This window comes from Otolemur garnettii, unplaced genomic scaffold, assembly GCF_000181295.1.
Source record: "Otolemur garnettii isolate 467f Iridium unplaced genomic scaffold, OtoGar3 scaffold00020, whole genome shotgun sequence".
Taxonomy (NCBI): Eukaryota; Metazoa; Chordata; class Mammalia; order Primates; family Galagidae; genus Otolemur; species Otolemur garnettii.
The window spans coordinates 20,071,146-20,095,461 of NW_003852415.1; the positions used below are offsets into that span (position 1 = coordinate 20,071,146).

Here is a 24,316-nt window from a genome sequence, read left to right on the forward strand (position 1 = left end):
TCTGGTGTATGTGGCTGGTGCCTTAGCTGCTTGAGCTACAGGTGCCAAGCTGGGTTCCAGGATTAAGATGTAAACATATCTTTTAGGAGGCCATCATTCAGTCTTTTACAAGTGGCATTTTTATATGCAACGTTATTTCCCCCTTTTTCATCCTCTGTTCATCTTGCCATGGGTTCCCTATTTTTTACTCTTCTTTATTCCTTCTTGATATTGTCTCTTAAAGGATTTAGCTAGGGCGAAATAGATTTATAACTATAAATCTATTTCAAGAGATAAGTAAAAATAATTTTAAGTAAATAAATATATATTTATGACATCAGCAATTCATATTTAAATTGGTGTCAGATAAGAATATATAGAATTTCACTCTGAAGATGCCATATTTACTAGACTCTTTGATATGTGTATATATTTCAAGTACTTGCAGAATTTATGTCACTTAGGTTATATTTTAAGAACAAAACCTTTTTGCAGTTTATAGAAATGGTTCAGAAGAATCTCAATACTCTTTTTTAAGTATTTAGGCTACTCACAATGCTTCTGAAATTATTTTGATCATAGATTAATGAATTTTACACTAAAAAGGTATTGTATAAATATACCCTATTGATTTTTAGAGTACTGAGTATATCTCTAAGAAGTTTCTGGTAATTCATGGAGTTAGTCTAGTCCAACAAGTAATTTCATTATACCAAAAGGAAGTTGTATAAGTTTTCTGTAGTTGATTTTATTGCTCTCCCTGTTGCTTTGAATATTAATATTTTACCAGAATAAAATTTTATCATTTATAAAGTACAGCAAATTTGTAGGCAGAAAATGAGGTAGAATTTTAAAATATGTATTTATCTGGGTGTGGTAGCTCATGCCTGTAATTCTAGCACTCTGGGAGACCAAGGCGAGTGGATAGCCTGAGCTCAGGAGTTCAAGATCAACCTGAGCATGAGCCAAGACCCTGAGACTCTGGCCCTACAAAAAATAGAAAAACTAGCCAGGGTGACTGAGTAAGACTCTATCTCAAAAAAAAAAAAAGTTTTAAATAGACTTTTAGAAAGACATGTACATAGAGTTTCAGAAGACATGTATAAATAGCACAAGTATAATTAATATCTTTATGTATTTGTTATAGGATTCATTTAGAGATATTTCAGTTCTGATTTTATTTTTATATCTAAATGATGTGTTTCAAGTTTAAAACTTTGTCAGAAGTATGAGTGCTTATCTTTCAAAACAGTCATTTTCATATTAATACATGCTTTTTATAACTGTGGACCAGGAATTGAGTTTATAACTGCAAATTTTAAATTTTGTTTTCTTTGTAAGTGCTGGTCAAGACGTGCAAGGAACGAGTGTGATCGCAAATCTTCCATGTTTGATGCGACAGAATCCTGCTGAGACACTTCGGAGAGTCTTGCCAAAAGTCAGAGTAAGTTGGTATGAAATAAGATTTGAATTTCTCATTTTTTTCCCACATTAATGTTGTCATTGCTGAGAGAATACTTTGGAGCTTTGATGGTTGATCTTTTGTACCTAAAAATTGAGTGGAAGATGTATTATTATGTGCATTATATTTTAAATTATGATGAAAATATTTAGGGAAATTTGCTGATGAAAATGGAGAAATCCAGATCTTAAAGAAGATTTAGAAGTTTCCTTTAGTCATTTTCCCAGTAGAGATTTTAATTAAGTATGCTTTTAGTAGTTTAGTAAAACCTCTTTTAATTATTCTTATATAATCATAGGTATCTTATTTGCTGTTCTATTGGATTAGATCTATATTAATAGTTTTGGTAATATAATTTAACTGATATTCCTAATGATGATCCTATAATAACTTATGTAGAATCCTTAAATAAAGATTCAATTATGGCCATCACAATTTTAGTTTTATATTTTATTGCTTTCTAAATTTCTTCAGAATTTTTTTGCTATAAACAAGAATAACTGATCTATTACATTCTTCTGACTATTTAATACTTAAGATTAATTACAATGTTAATATTTATTATTTATTTGCACCTATGTGCAAAGTATGCAAGGTACTGTTCTATATAAGAACTTGAATGACAGCCATAAAAAAGGTGGAGACTTTACATCTTTTGTAGTAACTTGGATAGAGTTGGAGAATATTCTCTTTAATAAAGTATCACAAGAATGGAAAAGCAAGTATCCAATGTATTCAATACTAATATGAAGGCAGTAGACAAGCTATTCTGTGCTCACACAAGAGAAAAACTCAATTTAATTCAAACTGGGGGGAGAGGGGAGGAGGAAGGAGAATTGGTGTGCTCTTACCTAATGGGTACAGTGTAAGGGTATATGGCACACCTCCTGGGTGATGGACACAGCTACAACAGAGACCTTACCTAACAAAAGCAAATATTATAACCTGATCATATTAGATTACCCTCATATTAATCTGAAATTTAAAAAAAAAGAGCTTGAATGAACAAAACAGACACCAATCTATGTATCCTCCATGAGCTTAACTACTAACGGGGTTATGGAAGTTACATACTAATGGGGATTGTGTTTGCTAATAGTGAGTTTTGTATATTTTGCTTTTGTTTTCCATTTGACTATAACTTTTTTCATAATTTATTATTAATTTATATGTGATTAAAATACTGTAATTATTAGTCTGTCCTTGGGCTTTATTTTAAGGCGTATATAGCATACAACATAGTTGTATGTGTACTTATAGTAATTTAGATCAGGGACATATCATATTATTTTCATAAGATACTTGCATTTCTTGGCAGACAATGAGAATTTTTTTTTACTGGTTACATTGGTAAATTGAGATGATACTTATTTTGGCATTGCATATGATTCAAAAGTAAATCAAGCCTTTTCCTAATGTATTTTTCTCAGAATTATATCATAATTTCAAAGTAATTTAGCCTATACATAGTAGATTTATTTTCACATCAATTTTTGATGATATTAAGTGCCAGTTAAACAACAGTAGAAGGGGACAGGGCTTTAGGTCCTCTTGCCTATGGAATTGATGTAAGTAAGCAATTATATTTAAAGCTAAACATATTGAGCATGCTGTATACTCTGTGTGGAGCAGGCTGAATCTGGTCCACAGAAAGCATATTGTATGTTCAGAGTTTCACAATGCAAGAATAAAAGATGAAAGAGAGTAGTGGTCTTTAGAGGTCTCTAAGTTATTTTGCAAAAACCCCTTTGTTGGTGGGTTCACAGTAAGGGCAATTAAGTAGCAACTCCCTCCAAAAGTTAATTTCATGGGAATGTGTAAAAATATTGTACAATCATATATATATATAGCATATTTATACAAAGAATTATTTGTGTACATTCTAGTTTGTATCATCCAAAACTATAAGGTATGCCTGAATTATAGAAGATATGGTTTTAATAAACTTTGAAAGTAATTGGAGAAGAATAACTGAATAAATGGATACAAAGGAAGTGTATTCTAATGAACATATACCATGTTTCCCTGAAAACAAGACACAATCTTTTTTTTTTTTGAGACAGAGCCTCAAGCTGTCCCCCTGGGTAGAGTGCCATGGCTTCACTGCTCACAGCAACCTCCAACTCCTGGGCTCAAGCGAGTTTCCTGCCTCAGCCTCCCAAGTAGCTGGGACCACAGGCGCCCGCCACAATGCCTGGCTATTTTTTGGTTGCAGCCATTATTGTTGTTTGGTGGGTCCGGGCTGGATTTGAACCCTCCACCTTAGGTGTATGTGGCTGGCGCCTTAGTCGCTTGAGCCACAGGCGCCGAGCCAAGACACAATCTTATATTTATTTTTTCTCAAGAAGACATACTAGGGCTTATTTTCAGGGGATGTCTTCCTCTCCTCGCCAAAATGCATGGGGTGGCTATGCAGATATGCTGCATCAGCCACGCCCATCACTAGGTCTTATTATTGGGGTAGGGCTTATATTTAACAAATGCATAGAAATCCTTCTAGGGCTTGTTTTTTGGGTAGGTCTTATTTCCGGGGAAACACGGTATATGTACTAAAAAAAAAATCTTTATTTATTTCTGAGTGATTTTGTTTATTTTTTTAGTTAATCAACAAGCACCAATTTATTTACAATCCTCATTTATGCCTGGTACTAAGTTTAAAAGAGGTGCAAAAAAGGTAGAAGAGTCCCAGATCAGGATCTATATAAGGAAGGCCTAAAGAGTATGGAAAACAATTCCAGGACAAGAATAGTATTGATTCTCATTGGTCTTAAAAATGCTGCACAATTAGGCAGATAGACTTTTATAGATGGATTAATATATGCTATATGTAGCCACATAATCCCATTTCAAATGATAAAAACCTCTATTTTTGTGCAAATCATTTTAAAATCATTGTATTCAGACATTGTTAAGACTTACTGGCACTCGTGGCTAGCACGTTCTTCAATTTTGCCTTGCTCCTCTGAATGGGTACTTTCCAGTGATAAAATCATGACAAAATCTCATATAGTCCCTTTATTCACCTTTGCTATGGCCATAATTTCTTAGTTATTTTTTTAGAAAAGCACTCTCCAGCATTTTCTAATGATGGCATTCTCATTCTTTTGTAAATATTTATGAGTATTTCCATGTGGCAGGCCCTGTTCTAGGCACCAGGAAAACCGCCCTGAAAAAACAGATAGGGACATGCCCTCAAGGGAGGCTACAGTCCTGAGAGGGAAACAGACATTGAACAAGTAACCCTGTCTTCCCCCCTCCCAAAAGATATAACTGTCATTCATGATAAGGGCTCTGAGTGTAAGGAACAGGAAACAATGAGATAAAGTAACCTGGGATTGAGAGGGGTCATTTGTGCACTGGATGATAGAGGAAAGCCTCTTTGAGGAGCTGAAAACTGAAGGGCTAGGAAGAAGCAGCTCTTTGAGAGTCAGGAATGAGTAGTCCAGTCTGGAGAGAACAGAGGATACCCCTAAGGTGAAAGAGGTGAGAGAGACGAGTGTGGTTGGAATACAATGGGTAGGGGTGAGTATGACTTGAAAACAGCTTAGAGAAATGGTAAGTGATAGACCATGCAAGAGTTGATTTTCATTCCTAGGATAGGGGAAAGCCATTAAAGACTTTTAAGCAGGGCAGTTTATATTTTATAATGATCATTTTGGTTATTGTTTGGAGAGTGGTTTGGAATGAGACAATTTGGAAGCTTCAGCCCTGGTCCTTGTGGTATTTTTACTTATTTATTTTTAAGAGATAAAGATCTTGCTCCATCATGCACGCTGGAACTCCTGGGCTCAAGGCTTAGTCTCCTGAGTAGCTAGGACTACAGGAGTACACCATTACATCTGACTAGTTTTATTTTTTGTTGGGAGAGGATCTTGCTAGGTTGCCTAGACTGGTCTCAAACTCCTGGCCTCAAGCTATCCTCCTACCTCACAGTCTCCTTAAGTGCTGGGATTACAAGGATGAGCCACTCAGCCTGGCCCTTCATGTTATGTGATGGTGGCTGGTATTAGGACAACTAATTAGGACAGTAGAGAGAAGCGGACATATCTGAGACATAGTTCTTGAGGTAGAATGAGCAGATAATGGATTAGATTTGGGAAATGAGGGATGACTTTCAGAGTTCTGATTTGAGCATTCATATAGTTCTGTTGGTTTTCGTTATCTAAGTTGATAGTCTGTTAAATCCATAGAGAAAATGATAATTGAGTACTTACCTAGACTGGTGGTCTGTGAATGATTTCCTTTTAGAGAATTTAAAGATATGAACAATAAATATTTTATGCAAGAAATATTTGAGTTAATCAATCCTCAAGATTCTTAGCACATTTATAACGGTAGTGTATGTAGCTTTTAGAATTCACTACTTACCTTACAGAACATCAAACAAAGTGATGGTGGAGATTTTGCTGGCTTTAAATATTATAAACTTCAATCAGTGATATTTTTGTTTTGCTGCTTTTGCGTTTTATCCTTATAATCAGGATTAAGTGAAAAATGGTTTTTAAAATAGGTTGCTATTTTCATTATTTTAGAGATGAAGGAATTTAAGGTTAAAGATAAAATGGCAAAGCAGTTAGGATTAGAATTGAGCTAATCCATAGTATTTCCACAAGTAACTTTCTAACTTGCACCCAAAATCAACTGTGAGTGGTGGTATGATTAGGTCAGTTGTCTCAAGGTTAAATTTTTTTTTAAGTGTTTTGAGGTACATATGGGAAGATTTATTTTTCTTTTTAAAAAAATTTTTATTTTTAATTATTTTTTATATGATAGTTAAGTAGGGTTAAATTTAACTGAGAATTTAGAAAGGAAATATTTTGACCTCTAATCTAAATTTCCTACATGTGGAAATATTTTCTAAATATAGTTGTTAACAATATTTTCGTGTTACATGATATAACCTTAGGGTATCCTTTGAAAATTAAATACTTTTTTTTCCTGTGGTCTTTATTGATTGTTAATTCTTTTTCCACAGTATATTATATTGAACTCTCAGATGTTAGATTTTAATATTTGATTTGAACTTCTGGTATCTAGAAGTGAGAGAATTTGTTTGTCAAGGTAAATTTCTAAGACACCTTTATAAAATTTAGAACAGTAATGATGTAATTACACCATCTGGTAAGGGTGACTCCATTATAATGCAGTTCAGAAAAAGCTACTACCTGTTGCGTTATTAAATTCATTTAATTGTTTGTTAAGTTATATTTTAGGAACCAAAATATATGTCATAAAATTATATAATAGAAAGTGTGCAATGCCAGAGACAGATAAAAATAATCATAGTGAACATTTTATTTATGGAGGCCTACTATGTGTTAAGCTTTGTATTCTGTCAAACATTTTACACATTTCAGTGTCTGAATCTTCACTGCGGTTCTATAACAGTCACTTAATAGAGGAAGAAACAACTTAACTTGCCCAAAACCACAAAACTAGCAAATGATATAATTAGGTCTGAATAGGAATTCTGACTCCTGAGTGCTTGTTTTTACCTACTGTTCAACTCCTCATTAGCTGATCATGACTGCAATAGATATGAAATGTGTAATTTTACTTCTGGAGCCTTAGTCATCTCTTGTCCAGTTACTGTAACAGCCTCCTCACTGAATCTACTGCTTCCTTATTGCCTCCAAGAGCACACTCACCCAGAGTGATCTTGAAAGGCATCAGTCATATCTTACCACCTTCTTGCACGAAAACTACTTCAGTAATGTGGTAGGCAGAATAATGCCCTCCCTGCAAAGGACACTGGGCCCTAATCTGTAGAAACTGCAAATATTACTTCATTTGGAAAAAGAGTACTTTGTAGATATGGTTAAGGATCCTGAGTTAGAGCATCCTGGGTTTTCTAGTAGGGCCTAAATTCCATCACATGTCTCCTTATGAGAGGAAGGCAATGGGAAGTTTGGCACATACATGAAGAAGGCAGGGTGGAGATGAAGGAAGAGATTGGAGTGATGTGACCCCAAACCAAGGGCTGAAAGAAAGCGCGGGAAGCTGAAAGGAGCAAGGAATAGTCTCTACTCTAAATTTTTGGTGGAAGTGCGGCCTGGCAATGCTTTGATTTTGGCTGAATGATACTGGTTTGGGACTACTGGCCTCCAGAGTAGTGTGAGAATCAATTGCTGTGTTTTTAGCCACTAGTTGGTGGTAATTTGTAGCCACAGGAAACTAAAATAAGTAACTTCCATTTCAGATGGAATAAAACTCCTTACCATGTCCTTAAGTCATCCCACCTAGCTTTCTGACCTCATCGTCTATCAGTCTTTTCCCTCTTTTCCATAAGGGCAGAATCTTTGTCAGCCTGGTTTATCAGTGTACCTTTACAACCTAGAACAGTGCCTGGAAAATAACAGGCACTTAGAAAAATTTTAACTGAGCACTGATTGAACTTAATATTCTGAGACAATTAAGTATCTTTCTGAAAATCCAGTGATTGCCTGATCCACTGATGGCATTCTTGAATGAGAAGTAAAAAAAGAATGTTAATGGAGTGGTATAATGCTGATTTATGGAGAGATTCTGGGGGGAGCAAAGGAAGAAATACATAGTAGAGAAAGGATATAAGACACATAACAGGCTCGGTGCCCATAGCACAGTGGTTATGGCGCCAGCCACATACACTGAGGGTGGCAGGTTTGAACCTGGCCCAGGCCAGCTGAACAACAATGACAACTGCGATAAAAAAAATAGTTGGGCATTGTGACAGGTGCCTGTAGTCCCAGCTACTTGGGAGGCTGAGGCAAGAGAATCGCTTAAGCCCAAGTGTTTGAGTTTGCTGTGAGCTGTGACACTATGGCACTCTACCAAGGGCGACATAGTGAGACTCTGTCTCAGAAAAAAAATACCAACAAAAACACATAATATAAAAATCTGATTATTTGAGGTCAGTGGCTATAGCATATCAATTTTCTGATTCTAAAAAGATTCATTAGTTCTACTTTTACTAATTTTGCGTGATTTTATTTTCATTTATAGAAATAATAGGAAAATATTATAAATTTCTCCCAGTGTGATGATTTATTATGGTATTTCATATCTGTTGAATATAGGTATATTTCTTCAATAATGATGTTATTCTAAACTTTTTATTCAAAGCATTTACTTTGTAAATAAGGATATTTGTGAACAAAAAGGGTAACATTACTAAATCCCATCTCAGGTAGTTAAGTGGAAAAACAATACATTGGTTGAGCATGTCTAATTTAAAAATACAAAATCCAAATGGTCTAAAATTTGAAACTTTTTGAGAATTGACATGATGCTACAAGTGAAAATTCCACACCTGACCTCATGTGATGGATCATAGTCAAAATGCAGTTGAAACTTTGTTTCATGGGCAGAATTATGAAAAATAATACTTCCAGGTTGTGTGTATAAGGTACATATGAAACAAGTGGATTTAATGTATAGGCTTATACATCCCCAGTATATCTCTCTGTGTATGTGTAAATATTCTAAAATCCCCAAAGTTCAAAATCTGAAATGGTTTCAGTCCCATATGTTTGGGACATATGGGAAATGGTTTGATCCCATATCCCATAAGGGATACTCTACCTATAATAATGTGTGGAATACTTATACTGTGAACCATACAGTAAGTCCTTAATATTTCAGACATATCCTTTCAAAAGACTTCCAAACAACTCCATATGATGTATTTATACTCATTTTACAGTGAGGATGATTGAGGCTTAAAAACTGAAGTATTTTTCACAAAGAAAAACAAGTAGTCTTAATTAAAGACATTAAAAAACTTAATTGATACAAATTATTCTTGTTTGTTCACAAAAAGGTATCTGTTTTCCTTACTGTAGATGATATTTTCTGAGGTAAGTTAGTTAGAAGCTATGAGAAAAGCAAAGGGATTTTGGGAAGCAATCCTGATGTCCCCGACCCCCTGCAGATCATAGGAGGCCTGCAGCGGAGTACAGTATTCTATTGACAGGCTAATGGATTCTCTGTAAGGAGGATGGTGAGGAAGAAAGTGACCTGATGACTATAATGTAAGGTTGATGGAGGATGAACAGAGTCAGAATTGACCTGACAAGGAGATTTTATAGTCTGGGAAGCATAAAATTCCATAACTTATCCTTTCAGTACACTAAGAAAACATTAACCAAAGCATTGGTAGCATTAACCAAAGGAATTAGAGAACAGGATACAAATTGCTCTTCCTTCCTTTGTTTACAGCTTAAAACTAAAAGTACATTGACCACTATGCACTTTGAAAATAATATCTGTGTTGTTTTTTTTTTCTTTATAGTGTATGTATTTGTCTTTGAGGACAAAGTAGATATTACTAATTACTTTATGATAATAATTAAAGTTCTATGGAAACATTTACTGAGTATATAGTTTTTCTGGGCATATAGAAAATGTTGTATAATCTAATATTCTAATAGACCTAGAAATATTGTCTTTTGCTAAATTCTAGAGGAGGCAAGTGTTCTTACATGTGCTTCTTAATCATTCAGTTATTTGTTATTTTTACCTTGCCCGCAATAAAAATGAACTTGAACTTCTGAAATTCCTTTACATATGTAGTTAAACTTGATCTCAAAATCAAAATAATCAGTTCCCCTTCCATTTAGGATCTAGAAAACTTCAAGAAAACATCTCTCACATTTTATTATAATAACAATAGGTAATCTGCAAAATCCACATGATCATGACTTTTCCTTAGCACAGCAGAGTTGACCACAAAGCAGCCGAATGAACTCAATTCAATAGAGGAATGAACTCCATTGAGGAAATATAGGACACAGGGACACGGACTTGGCAGAGTATCAAAGGAAGAGGCGGCCACCATATAGGTGTTTAGAAAAATCAGCTAAGATTTTAACAAATTTTTAAAGAGTAATTGTGGGCTGGCACAGTTTACATCAGCTTAGAATAACTCAGAGCTTCTGACACAAGGAAGTTTTGTGCTCTCTTGCAAGCTCTTTACCATAGGTCTACGCTGTTTGCTCCATGAGAAATGTTTTTTTTTGTGGGGAGGGCAAGGCAGGAGACTGGAGAGAGTGGGTCTTCCTTGCTGATCCAGGTGTGATGGTAATTAGCTGCTGCCAAGGGGCAGGAGCCAACTCTGCCCACTTCCTCAGAACCTTCTTATGAAGTACAAGTCTAAGCTGCTGGGGGAGAAGCAGTGAATCTTCCTTCTTGTGGGACCCCGGTAAAGATCCATTGCTTCTGTGGGAGTGGTACAAATGAAAGCCACCTGCCTCCAGGACCATGCAAAGACCATTACTTTTGGGAGAAGGGTGGATCCTGGGCAGGGGTGGAGGTGTTAGACCCAGGACTCTGCACTGATATACACAGAGGTATGGTGGTAGGAGGGAAGGGGCAAGAAACTTGACCCTGCCAAAGACCCCTTCCCCACCCTCCAAGATACAAAGTTATTGTATAGGAACAGTGAGTGATAAAGCTCCATTTGTGGGCCCAGGGCCAAAGGCCCTGCCGTAGGTAGGGCTGGATCAAGATAACTGAGAATCCCTTACACCCGACATTAGGCTAGCATGTAGTAAGGAGCAACAGGATGTCTACTTCTAGGGAATGGACAAGAGTGTGGAGAGATACCCCTGCTTACAGCTGAGGGCAGAGCAGGAACACTGAGGAAGACCTTTTGGCTTCCCAGGCTTCACATTTAATGTGAGGCAGCAGTGGCCCAATGCTGGAGGAATTTGAAACCTGTGGTGCTGTGACAATTACCATAGTAACATCAAACTCAAAGTCAGCTCAACTACTGACTAGACTTATTCAATGCTCTATACTAACAGCTTAGCAGAGGAAACATGTCCATTTCTGAGCATAAGTCCTTATTACCTCCATTTTCAGTAAATGTCCAGCATCCAGTCAAAAAATTTGTAGGAAATTAAAAAATATATAAAGAAAACAATTGCCAACACGTAAAGCAAATAATAGGTCTAGTATTGATGACTCTGATGTTAGAAGTATTAGGGAATTTAGAGTAACTATGATTAATATGGGAAAATAGCATGCACAGACATACAGAGATTTTCAACACAGAGAAAAACTATGAAACAATGAAATGGAAGTGCTAGAAATAAAAAGGGTAATATCAGAGATGAAGCATTCCTTGAATGGGCTTATCAGCAGTTTGGACACTGCTTTTTGGGGGGAAAAATATAGATAGAAGATAGAAATTATCCAAACTGAAACAAAGTTAAAAGGGGAAAAAATAGAAGAGGATTTCCAATGGCTTTGAGACAGGACAAAGAGATTGCAATATGAATAATGGACAAGACGTTCTTAAAATTAGTGAATCACAACAAACCATAGATCCAAGAAGCTTAGAGGACCCAAAACAGGATAAACACACATACACCACCTCTAGACACATCAAAACCAAACTGGTGAGAATGAAAATAGTAAGAGATGATCTTGGGACCAACTAGAGACAAAGACAACATCATGTAAAGAGTGACAGTGATGAGAATTAAATGTACTTCTGGTCAGAAACTCACTAGTCTAGTGGACATAGGACATCATGCAAAAATCACTGAAAGCAGAAACCAACAAATTAAATTAAACCACATTTTAAGAACCCAGAATGTATACCCACTGGAAATAATATCTTTTAAGGATGAAGGCATAATATGTCTTCTTTTAGACAAACAGAAATTGAGGGAAATAATTGTTTCAGACATATACTATAAGAGATGATAAAGAAAGTTTACATAAAAGTGATGTGATACTAGATGGAAATTTGGATTTATATGAATAAATAAAGGGCACCAGGCTGGGCTCAGGGGCTCACATCTATAATTCTAGCACTAGAAGCTGAGGCAGTAGGATCACTTGAGATCAGGAGTTTGAGACCAGCTTGGACAACATGATTGAGACCCTATTTCTATAAAGAGTAAAAAGAAATTAGCTGGGTATGGTGATGTGTGCCTGTAGTCCCAGCTACTCAGAAGTCTAGGGAAAGAGGATTGCTTGAGCCCAAGAGTTTGAGGTGTTGCAGTGAGCTATGATGATGCCACTCCACTCCAGCCTGGGTGACAGGGCAAGACTCTGTCTCAAAAAAAAAAAAAAAAAAAGAACACCAGAAATGGTTAAAATCAAGATAAATGGAAGAGAAATGATAATAATTCTACACAAATACTTACCAAAAATAGAAGGGGAAAGTACTTCTGAAGTCATTTTTATCAGGCCTAACATAATCCAAATGGAATAAAACTATAGATGTATATCCCTCATGAGCTTGAATGCAAACATCTTCTAAAAAATGATATAACACATCCAGCAATATGTCAAAAGGTTAATATATCATGACCAATTGGTATTTAGGATTTCAGGGTTGTTTCAGAATTCAAAAACTAATCAACATAAATCACCCAATCAGCAAACTAAAAAAAGAAACACCCATTATTTAATCATCTCAGTAGATTTAGAAAAAAAATTGACAAAATCTGACAACCATTCCTGGAAAAACAAAAACAAAACACAACAGAACTCAGCAAGCTAGAATAGAAAAGAATTTCCTCTGTGAAAAACCTACAGGTTCACTTAAAAGTGAAAGACTGAGTACCTTTCCCTAAGATCAGGAAAAGGCCGGGTTGTCTGCTCTTATCTCTTGTTTAATACTGTAATTAGACATTGTTTAATACTGTAATTAGACATTCTAGCCAGTACGGTAAGGCAACAAAAAGAAACAAAAGGCACTCACATTGTGGGGGTTAAAGTAAAACTGTGTTTTTTTCTCAGATAATATTATCATCTGTGTAAAAAATTTTGTAAAAAATTTACAAAAGAATAAGAAAGGTTATAGGATTCAAGATCAGTATACAAAAATCAATTCTATTTCTATATACCAGCAACAAATAATTGGAAATTAAAATATGTCTTAAACTATAACATCACATTGGTGTTAAAGTATGTAATACTTAGGAATTAATCTGATAAATGATATGCAAGACCTATATAATGAACTAAGTGAATGGAAAGGTACATCATGCTTATGGATCAGAAGACTCAATATTGTTGAGATGTCCATTTGCCCCAAGTCAATGTATATATTTAATGCAAAATAACCAAAATTCTAGCAGGGTAAGTTTTTTTTTTGGTAGGAAATTATAAGCTAATCAAAATTCATATGAAAATATAAAGGACCTAGAGTAGCCCAGATAACTTTGGAAAATAGAAACAAAGTTTGAGGGCTTATCCTCCCTGAGCTCAAGACATAATAAACATATGGCTACAACAATTAAGGACTGTATGATATTGGGGAAAAAACAAACAAAAAGTCAATGGGAGTTAAAAAAATGTGTGCCCAAATATTCATGGAATAAAGGAGCCTGAAATAAAAAAAAAAAAATGTGTACCCTATAGATTGTCAGTTGGCTTTCTATACAAGTACAAAAGATAATTCAGCAAAGAAAGGAGAGGATAGACTTTTCAACAGAGGATGCTAGAACAGTTGGGGAAAAATTTATATCTTGCACTATGTACAAAAATTAAATCAAATGGGTCATACACCTAAATGTTAAAAAGTAAAATTGGAAAAACTTCTAGAAGAAGAAACCATAAGAGGAAATCTTTGTGACCTTGGGTTAGGCAAGGTTTTCTTCTATACATGTGTATTACTGAAACCATGACACAAGAAGAAAAGTTTGATGTATTCTTCAGAAGATACTCTTCAGAGAATGAAAAGATGGAGTAGGAGAAAATATTTGTAAATCACATACCTGATAAAGGACATGTGTTCAGAATATAAAAAGAAGTCTCAAAACTCAATAACATGAAAACAATTCAATTTAAAGAAACAGGAGAAAATGTGAAAGACACTTTATCAAAGAAGATTTGTGGATGACCAATAAACATATCGACAGATGTTCAACATCATTAATCATCAGAGAAATGCAAATAAGTCTACTTACACACCCATTAGAATTACCTGCACTAAAAAAACTTCACCACATCAAGTATTGGTAAGGATGTGGAGCAACTCAGACACTCCTGGCAGGAATGTAAAATGGTACAACCACTTTGGAAAACAGTTTGATAGTTTCTCAAAAATTTAAACATACATCTTCTCAGCCATTTCAATCCTAAGGGTTAAGAGAAATTAAAGCATATGTTCATATCAAGACTTGAAATGTGCATTGAAATGTGCATTGTATCTTTATTTGTCATAGCTAAAACTGTGAACACCCAAATATCCATCAACAGATGATGGATAAATAAATTGTGGTGTAACCATTCAATGGTATAATACACTTTATATATTCTGAATTCAAGAATTTAAAAAAAATTCTTATTTTTTTATTAAATGATAACTTTGTACATTGATGCATTTATGGGGTTCGGTGTACTGCTTTGATCTACAATGTGACATGCTTACACATCCATCACAATTGTACTCATTTCTTAATAGTTTTGAAATGTACCATTACATCATGCACATTAGGTAAGGTATGAATTCAACACATTTGTTGATTATGTATTAAAATTTCTTCTTCCACTCTGTGGTTTATCCTAATGTTTTAGGTTCTGTTTTAGAAACAACCTGATTGGATTTTATTTTTAATCCAGTCTGATGCTCTATTTTAATTAGAACATTTTACCCATTTGCTTTTAATGCTATTACATGTATCATTTTACCATTTGCTTTTTCTTTTTGCCAACTGCCCTGTGTTCCTTTTTCTTTTATTTCCTTTTTATGAATTGATAAAGTAGTTTTACTATTCTACTTTTCCCACCTGTGTTAGCTTGGTAATTAATTATATACTCTTTTCTTTTGTTAGTGACCTTAGACATTATAACAAAGAAGATATTATCAGAGTTGGTATTTTTACCTTCTTCCTGGATAAGAGCTTCCAACTCTGTAGGTCCATTGAATCCCATCTGACTTATGATATAGATCTCACCTATTTTAATCATTTATGTATTTCAAGACTCACAAATATTATTGTTTTATCTAATCAATGATTAATTAGATTTACCCACATATTTATCATTTTTTCCTATAGTATTTCCATTTGGAATAATTTTTCTTCTGTCTGAAGAATACCCTTTAGTATTTCCTTTGGTACAAATTGGCTGGTGACAAATTCTCTGATTCTGTCATTCTGAAAAAGTATTTCACATCGGGGGGCACCTGTGGCTCAAAGGAGTAGGGCACCAGCCCTGTATACTGGAGGTGGCGGGTTTAAACCCAGCCCTGGCCAAAAACTAAAAAAAAAAAAAAAAAAGTATTTCACATTAATTTTAAATATTTTTATTAGCATAGGATTTTATACTGCTTATATGTGGATTTATAGAATATGTGGGCATGTTTATAGTCTTTTAACTTTGTGGCTTATTATTTTTTGTTGTTGTTGCAGTTTGGCTGGGGCCGAGTTTGAACCCACCACCTCGGTATATGGGGCCGGCACCCTACTCACTGAGCTACAGGTGCCTCCTGCATGGCTTATTTTCTTTTGTTAGTTTTAGACAATTTCTCCCTCCTCTTCTTCTAAGATTCCAGTTTTACATGTATTAGACCTTTTCATACTGTCATCTATGTCTTTTGTCTTCTTTTCTTTCTTTTCCTTTTTTTTCTGATAGTGATTCATTTTGTGTGTTTTATTCTAACCAGACTTCTGGTTCACTAATTCATCTGTGTCTAACCTAATTTATTTTGATTATTGTAGTTTTCTGGTCTAGAATTTATATTTAGATCTTCTACATTCTTTTTTATGTATCTTAAAACCATCTATTGACATTGGCAATTGTAGCTTTTATTCTCTTGGACTAAGGCATGTATCACTGATACCTGGAGCTCCTTTTGGTGTTTCTATTTTCTGCTGTTCCTCTGTTTCTGTTGGTTCTCATTCATGTTATGATATGTCATGTGTCTGGACATTATTGATTGTGTACTTGATCTTATATTTGACAAATTGTATGTAGAAATACTTTAGGGTGGGTTATATCATTCTCTGGAAAGGAGTATGTTTTCTTCTGGCAGACATGGAAATGTACTAGAAATAAAGTCTCACTTAACCCAGTTGCAGGTATTAGATGATTTGAAAGTGGACTGCTCTCCCCTGCCAAGGCCAGTCTGTTCAGGTTGACTCATGCTCCTTATTGCAGAGGGGCTTGCAAAGTCCTCTGTAAGGCTGTTAAAGGAGTTACTTAGTTTCTCAGTCTCTCAGGACCCTTTTCTAGAATTAACAAATACCTCAAGGGGAAAAGTAGGTCCAAAATTACATGGTCACATTTCTGGATTTCCATTGTGTCTTAGATCTGGGAAGGTTAATTTTTCACTTCCTTGTTAGATTCCATATGTCTTTATGAACATGATTTTCATATTTTTTCCAGATTTAAAAATTGTCCTTATCAGGAGAGTTGATTAGAATTACCTAGTAAAACTGTAGTAAAAGAGGAAGCTCCCTTTCATTTTTCCTTCTTAGTTTAAACTCAGAATATTAACCCAATGTGTTTCTGTTTATATACCTGCATAGATTCTATGTACACATATACACCTCTACCCTGTCCTGTTATCTTCCCCACATCCACACAAATCAATTGATTGTTTCTAATGGTATGTCAGGAATAATTCAGAACCTAAAATTAAATATTTTGCCCAAATACTTGTGATGTATCTCCTTATTTATACTTTGAGGTCTTAAGCGCCCTTATTTTGTCAGGGTGTAATTATGTTTATAATAGCAGTTCTTCACTTTTTGGCTATATTTTCTCTGTAGGTAAGCTCACCAACACACCTGCCTTTAAATGTCATCTGTATAAATTTACTTTAATGTAGGCAGACTTGTTCAGGTATCAGATCTGTGTATACAACTCCCTATTTGAAATCTCTGCTTGGATGTCCCAAAGTTAACAAGTCCAAAATTGAGCTCATATTATTTCCCCTAACACCCGAGCTTCTTCCATTTTCCTGTATCCTAATGTGGGATTCCTCTAGTCCCTGATTTTAATGCTTACCACTGTTAGGCACCTGATTCATAAGCCAAGATTTCTTGAGTTATTTTCAATAATATTAACTCATTAACTACTCATATAGTTTTTAAAAAAAATGTCTTAAATACTTAGTAAATCCATCCACCTCTCTCTAGCCACACTACGTCCACCCTAGTCCCAGCTATTAGGAAATTTTGCTCAGATAAGGTTTCTAATTGATCCTTACTCTCCTTCCATTTCATACTGCTTCACTCCTTTCTCATTCGTTTTCAACTTTATAGTCAGCATGATGTTTCAAAGCTTTTAAAGCGATAATTTGCATGCTCTTTTGCATAACATTTCTAGGGTTCTGCATAATTTGGACTATTTCACTGTCTCAGCAACCACTCTTGCTTTGTGCTTGAGGCACACTAATCTTTTAGTTCTTTGAATCAGCATTCTTCTCCTTACTTCTCAATGCCGGAAATGCTTTCTTTCTTACTCCTCTTGCTTCCCTAGCTCCCTTTATCGTGCCCTTGGTCTGTTTATTTCTTTCTCTACACACAGGTCAGTTGTCACTTCTCAGATTCTTTCTCTACACACAGGTCAGTTGTCACTTCTCAGTGAAGCCCTCTCTAACACTGTAGGGGAGATCGCCTGTTCAGTGCCCTTATGGAATTTTGTACTTCTCATCCTTAGCTCCTATCACAGTTTTAATTAGAGAATTAACAGTGTTGTTAGAATGTAAGCTCCACGAGGAGAGGAACATTGCTAGTTCTGCTCACTGCTGAGTCTTCAGCATCCAGCAGCACAGTGATTTGAATGCAACTAAATGAATGTTTGTTGAATGTTTAAATGTGTATGATTGGCAGGTGTCACTCAAGGGTAGAAGCCCTTATCTTTGTCTTCTTTTCAGTTTCCTAGGATACTTAATTTGATGCTGGCACTTTAAGAAATAACTTTGAATCTTTAGAATTAGATTTTCTCTGGGCTATGTTATAGAGAAGTTAGGATGGAAGGTAAAATTATTATGACTGACTAGGATAATAGGTGCCATTTCCACTTGCTTATAGAAACTTGCCAGGCTTTATATTGTTGCTTTTTTCCAAAGAAAATGTTCATAATTTTTTCTAAAAATATTTAATTAAATAAATATTGCTATAATGTGTGTTATTTGAATCATTTGAAATATTTATTTATAGTTCTTTCATCTATTAAATAGATGTTTCTTTGATAAGCACAGTTTTTTTTTTTACAAAGTTTTAACTGGCTGATTATTTACATTTTAAATTTGAATTATGCAATTACTCATGTTTCTAGTTTATTTCTATTTTTATTTATTTCTATTTTAATTTTTTTTTAAGACAGAACCTCACTCTGTCACCCTGGGTAGAATACTGTAGCATCATAGCTCACAGCAACCTCAAACTCATGGGCTCAAGCAATCCCCTTGTTTAAGCCTCTCAAGTAGCTGGGACTATAGGCTCTCGCTACAATGCCCAGCTATTTTTAGAGACAGGGTTTGCTCTTGCGCAGGCTGGTCTTGAACTTGTGAGCTCAAACAATCCACTTGCCTCGAATTCTTGGAGTGCTTGGATTACAGGTGTGAGCCACTGCTCCCAGCCTGATGCTTCTAATTTATTATATATAAAAATGACTTAGGGCAGGATGTGGTGCCTCATCCTATAATTTTAGCACTCTGGGAGGCCAAGGTGGGCAGATTACCTAAGCTCACTGGTTCAAGACCAGCCTGAGCAAGAGCGAGACCCCATCTCTAAAAAAAAATAGCCGGATGTTGTGGTGGGTGCTTCTAGTTCCAGCTACTTGGGAGGCTGAGGCAAGAGAATCACTTAAGCCCAAGAGTTTGAGGTTGCTGTGAGCTATGACACTGTGGCACTCTACCAAGGCTGACAAACTGAGACTCTGTCTGAAAAAAAAAAAAAAAAAAGACTTAAGAAAAAGACTTAGCAGAGTAGTCCAGCTAGAAGCTCAATTTCAAAACTGTGGTCTAGAAATTTATTTATTTGTCTTGGTGTTCTTGTGATTTTGCATGGCAGGTTATTTTATTGTACATTTATAATAATCATATGATATTTGCTATTGGTATTTCCTTTATGGAAAGTTATCTTTAGAATACTTTTCTGTGTACCTCCTCATGAACCTTGCTAATCACTGAAATACTCAAGAAGAGTAAAAAATATCCCTTTGTTATTTCTGTTTACTGGCTTCACTTTATTTTCCCTCACAGATTTTAATTTTCAGTGCTCTCAGCTAATTATCTCCACCCTTTATTTTAAATGTGGAGCATGGCCGTCAAGGATAGGAAAAAGAATGAGGTATCATAGTTAATTGTTAAAGGTATCTTAGAGTTGACAGGTTCCAATCATTCATATTTACCTCAGTTTTAAAGTCTTTTATAAGTATTACCATTTTTATAGTGAAAGAGCTATATTGTAATTAACGAAAATTCCCATATTTATGACCCTCAATACCCCTGATATTTTATATGTCTTAGATCTTCAATATTTTAATACTTAAGTTCCTATTAATTAATTTCAAAATAATCAGTGATGTTATCTCTAGAACTACACAAAGACATTTTGTAATTTTACCAGTTCCTTTGCCTTTTACCAGCACCATTCACTGGTAAATGTTTTCTAGTTTTATTAAAGAAGATGAGTCTCAGAATTTGTGAATCTAAACTATTTACTCTTTTCAAATAAACCAGTGATTTACTTAATGCTTCTCTGTATTGTATATTGTAAAGAGAAACCTTGACCGATATAATGCAGGTTTATTGGAGACAGAGCTATCTTCCTCTCTATAAAGAATGTTACTAATATTTTTACAAGATACTTTCTTGTACCACTCATGCCAACTAAAGAATGAATTTAAACACAGAAATATCTAATGCATTTTTTCTTCCTTGACTGGGCATAGTTTCTTAAATCGGGGAATGTGCCAATTAACTCAATAATGTCTCATTTCATTTTTGAGGAATTCAAGTTGGGATGCCAGCCATGTAATAGTATGTAAGAGGAATGGTAACTGGCATTAAGGCATACACTTAAGCAATAGAGGAATTTCCTTTTCAGTGTCTTCCAAGGTCCATGAGGATGCACACTTATTTATCCAGAGAGTATGGATCTCACTTATGTTTGTCCAGAGGGTGTGATTCTGTGGAGGAGAGCACTTATCGGTAAGTATCAAGCTCTTATTGTATTATCTTTTAGAAACATGTTTAGAAGTCAATTAATTTTTTAGCAGTGATAAAATCTCTTAGTCTGTGCTGGTTTCTTAACAGTGGACAGTCCCAGATGTTGAAGTCAGCACAAGAGAAAAACCCAAATCCTGATAAGACTTGAGGATTTTTCGAAACTTAAATGCAAAATAGTTGGGGCAAATGTTGCTGCGGGAGTCAAGACTAAGTAATACAGTAAGAAGATATGAAGTTGGAGAGCTTCTCAGGTTCTTCTCTTGCATAAAGTATCCATATGTACCAAACCCAGGACTTAATGACCTTAAGAGGGGGCAGAATTGCATCACTTGGAACTTAAAACAACAGACTCACGTGAACTGGAATGTACCTGTGGCCCTCACGATTTCTTTTAATATTCCGTTGCCAAGTCCTTTGTTTCTAAATAAAAGCTGTGCCTTTTGGAACTTGTAAGTGATGTATGCTGGCCACCTCAAATCTCTTAAAAGTGTTTTCCAAATCCATAATTGTTAGTGTGGAACAAATGTTTGTTTTGGAAACAGTCAAACGTGGGGGTATGGGAAGCTTGAGTTCACACACCAGTTGCTGTTTCTGCTTTAGGCCTTAACATTTCTTTCTTTTTCTCTCAGCCAAGAGCTCTTAAGGTATATTATTGACTTTTGGTTGAAAGAGTTGTAAAATAAGTTCGTGCATGTGATATAAAAGTTTAGAACAACCCTCTACCCCAAATCAGCCATCCTAATATGTGATAGGTTCTCTGAGAATTAACCATGGTGTGCAGTCATGTGCCATAGCAAATTATGTGGCCAGATATCCTACACTAGCACATGGAGGCTCAAGGTTGATTTAAGCCATCCCTTAATACATGACAAATGAAAGCTCAGGATCTGTGGGGAAGAATTCAGTGCTGAGAAGTGTTTTGCCATCTGGCAGACAACAGTTAGTTAGAGTTGCCAATTGTTAGCCCACTGGCCTTCTGCACAATACTTTACTGCTCTGAGTCTATTTCTTCTGCTGTAGAAATAGGTATGTTATTTCCCACCATGATGCAGGGAAGTTTCTCACGGTGCTGAATCCAGCAGTCTGGGTGTATGGTCTAAATCATGGTTACAGGGATGCTGGAATAGAAGGTGTCAGGGTGGACATGATAAAAGATTGAGAGTATGTTTACTTGGGACTCATTTTTGATTTGCCTTCTAATTCAGCCAATCCCTAATTTTTAGGATTCACAACAAAATCTCTGGAAGCCACCTGTTAGGAGATGTCGAAAATGCATTTGAAGGGAGAGAGCATAAGAGCAGAAGGTGTAGGTGGATGGGTGAGAGACATTTAGTCAAGCAGTGATTACTTACTGAAAGCCTGCTGTGTGCTAGGAGCTGGGAGGACATGAAGCTAGGGTCCACTTGTGGAAATAGAGCATAAATAAGTGAATGTGTTTTGTGTTGGCTCATGGTGATGAGTAAACTGTAAAAGGGGTTTGTCAGGGCTGGTGTAAGGGGGGTGGCTTTCAGTTTAAAGTAGGGTTATTAGGAAGGCCTCATTTAAAAAGTGGCATTTGAATAGAGGCTCAAAAGAGGTCAAGAAGCCAGTCATATGGAAATTTGGGAGGAAGGGGAATTAAGAAAAGACCCTGTAATTCATTAAAAGAACTTTTCAGAACATTTTGAGCAGAAAAATGACATGATCTGACTTATTTCTCAGAAGAGTCTCTTTGGTAAGAGAGTAGATAGTAGAGGGGCAGTGATGGAATCAGGGACTGGTTATAAATTATGAGAATAATACAGGCTGAGATGGTGGTGGCTTTGGGGAGGGTGGTATTGGTAGAGGTGATAGGTGGTCAGATTCCAGATCTGGTTTGAAGGTTTAAAGGTAGATCCTTCAGGACTTATGGGTATTTTGATTGGGAAGAAGTGAAAGAGGGAGAAGAGGTAAGGATGATCAAAGATTTTGGGCTGAGAAGTTCAAAGGGCCAAATTATCATTTAATATTTACTGAGATGAGGAAAATTGTAGGAGGAGCAGATTTGGGGGAAGAGATCAGCTAAAGTGTGAAAAATGTGAGATTCCTACTTGGTTATCCAAGGGTTATGCAGAAACGTGACAGCCGAATATACAATGGTTATCATTTAAATGCTCATTTTGCTCAGCACGTTGGTAAGGCATAAACATCTCATTTAAATGATTTAAATCTCTATTACAATGCTATTATAATTCACATTATACATTAGGAAATAATGCAGAAAAATTAATTTTCCTGAGGTCACAGATATGAAACTTTGTTTTGTGGCTATAAGTTCCGTGTTCAGCTAACTGTACTATATTAATTATAAACAGGGCATACCAAGGAAATTATCATAATTGTCATAATTGATTGAGCAAATAATACTTTTAGCTGCTTTTACATTACATATACACAGACACATATGTCTAGTCAAGTATGGGCACTATCTTTGATGGAGCATGTTTAGAAAGATAATTTTTAAAAAATTCTTTGACATGTTGAAAACTAATATTCTCATGTAGGCTTTAATTTTGAATATGCATTTTAAAACTCTTTAAATAGTACATGAAGGTGGTTATGGATCTATTTTAAAAAACGTACTCTGATATTTAAGAAATTCTTTCTTAAAAACAGTTTACTTTGTGGTAATGTATATTCTTCACCAGTTGTTAAAAGGGAAAGTGTATTTGCAAACTTTTAAGTATATTTCTTTTTTATAGTAGAATGTATAGTGTTTAGTTTGGGAAGCAGAAGTACAAGTAAACACACGTGCTTGACCTTGGCCATTGTTCTCGGTAGCATGCCAAACTGTACAATGAAAACAGCGAAGAGAAATTGAAATCTGTTAAAAATGCCTATTCTATTGTTTATAGGTTTGTGAACTGTTTGTCATTTTTATTCAATAAAGTGATGAAATGTTACTTTATAAGACATTCACCTTTTATGTGGCCTAAGGAGTTAAATAATCAGCAGATATAAAGTGCTCTAAGTAATAGGTAGAAGTACATATCCTTAAAAGTAGTTTTGTGGACTGTGACTATATTTGATTTCCATAACCGTGGATTTTTTAAAAATTATAATATCTGATCTCTCAACATAGCAAACTCTTTCTCATTATACAGGAAATCCTGCATGTTGCAGGAGTGGAAATGCAGTTAACGGCTGCAGTATCATTTCTGACCATTCTACAGGAAGAATCAGTGTCAATTCATACATACGCCCACTCCTTCCTCCAAGTCATTCTGCTGCACGTGGAGCACAGGGACACAGGTCAGGGGCCTGGGGTACTTACTTAGATATTTATTTATTGTTTCTTTCACCTGGCATGATGTTATTTGAATTTTGTTAGCCTGGATGAGGCCGTGCTGCTCAAGGGTAGTAAGCAGTGGTATGACTTAGAATAGAATGTTATCTTTATAAAATGTACAAACTTCAGCATTCTGGAAAGCTAATGTCCCATTAGTTCATCTTATGATTTATGCTTTCTTCTTAGATTTCTTTTTGCTTTTTTACAACACTTAGGTTTATGGTATTAACATACTACAAGAAAAACACAATGTGCTTTAAAGATATCTTCCTAATATTTTAAAAATATAAACATTTTCTAAACGTTGGCTAAGAGAAAATAATAAACTGCCTAGAACAGTAATAAAATAATTGCTCCATTTTATCATTAAATGCTACTGTAACTATTAATGGCTGAGTTGAAACTGAATTTGTGAGACATTCATTGGAGCATTTTGTATCTGTGT

At 35.3% G+C, this 24,316-nt stretch overlaps 1 protein-coding gene across 3 annotated transcripts in view; it reads left to right on the forward strand.

Annotated features, from left to right (window-relative positions):
- The window catches only part of PPP4R4 (protein phosphatase 4 regulatory subunit 4), a 122,625-nt gene that overhangs the window by 46,750 nt on the left and 51,559 nt on the right, over positions 1-24,316 (forward strand). Inside the window, exons 3-5 of one of the 3 annotated variants that reach the window (XM_023511589.1) lie at positions 1,321-1,423; positions 20,443-20,546; positions 20,652-21,010. In XM_023511589.1, the coding sequence (XP_023367357.1) occupies positions 1,321-1,423; positions 20,443-20,546; positions 20,652-20,712 (268 nt within the window). In that variant the 3' untranslated portion in view covers positions 20,713-21,010. Of the gene's footprint in view, positions 1-1,320; positions 1,424-20,442; positions 20,547-20,651; positions 21,011-23,686; positions 23,835-24,316 lie in introns of those variants that run through there. The other 2 variants (XM_012803432.1, XM_012803431.2) reach the window with 2 other exon arrangements.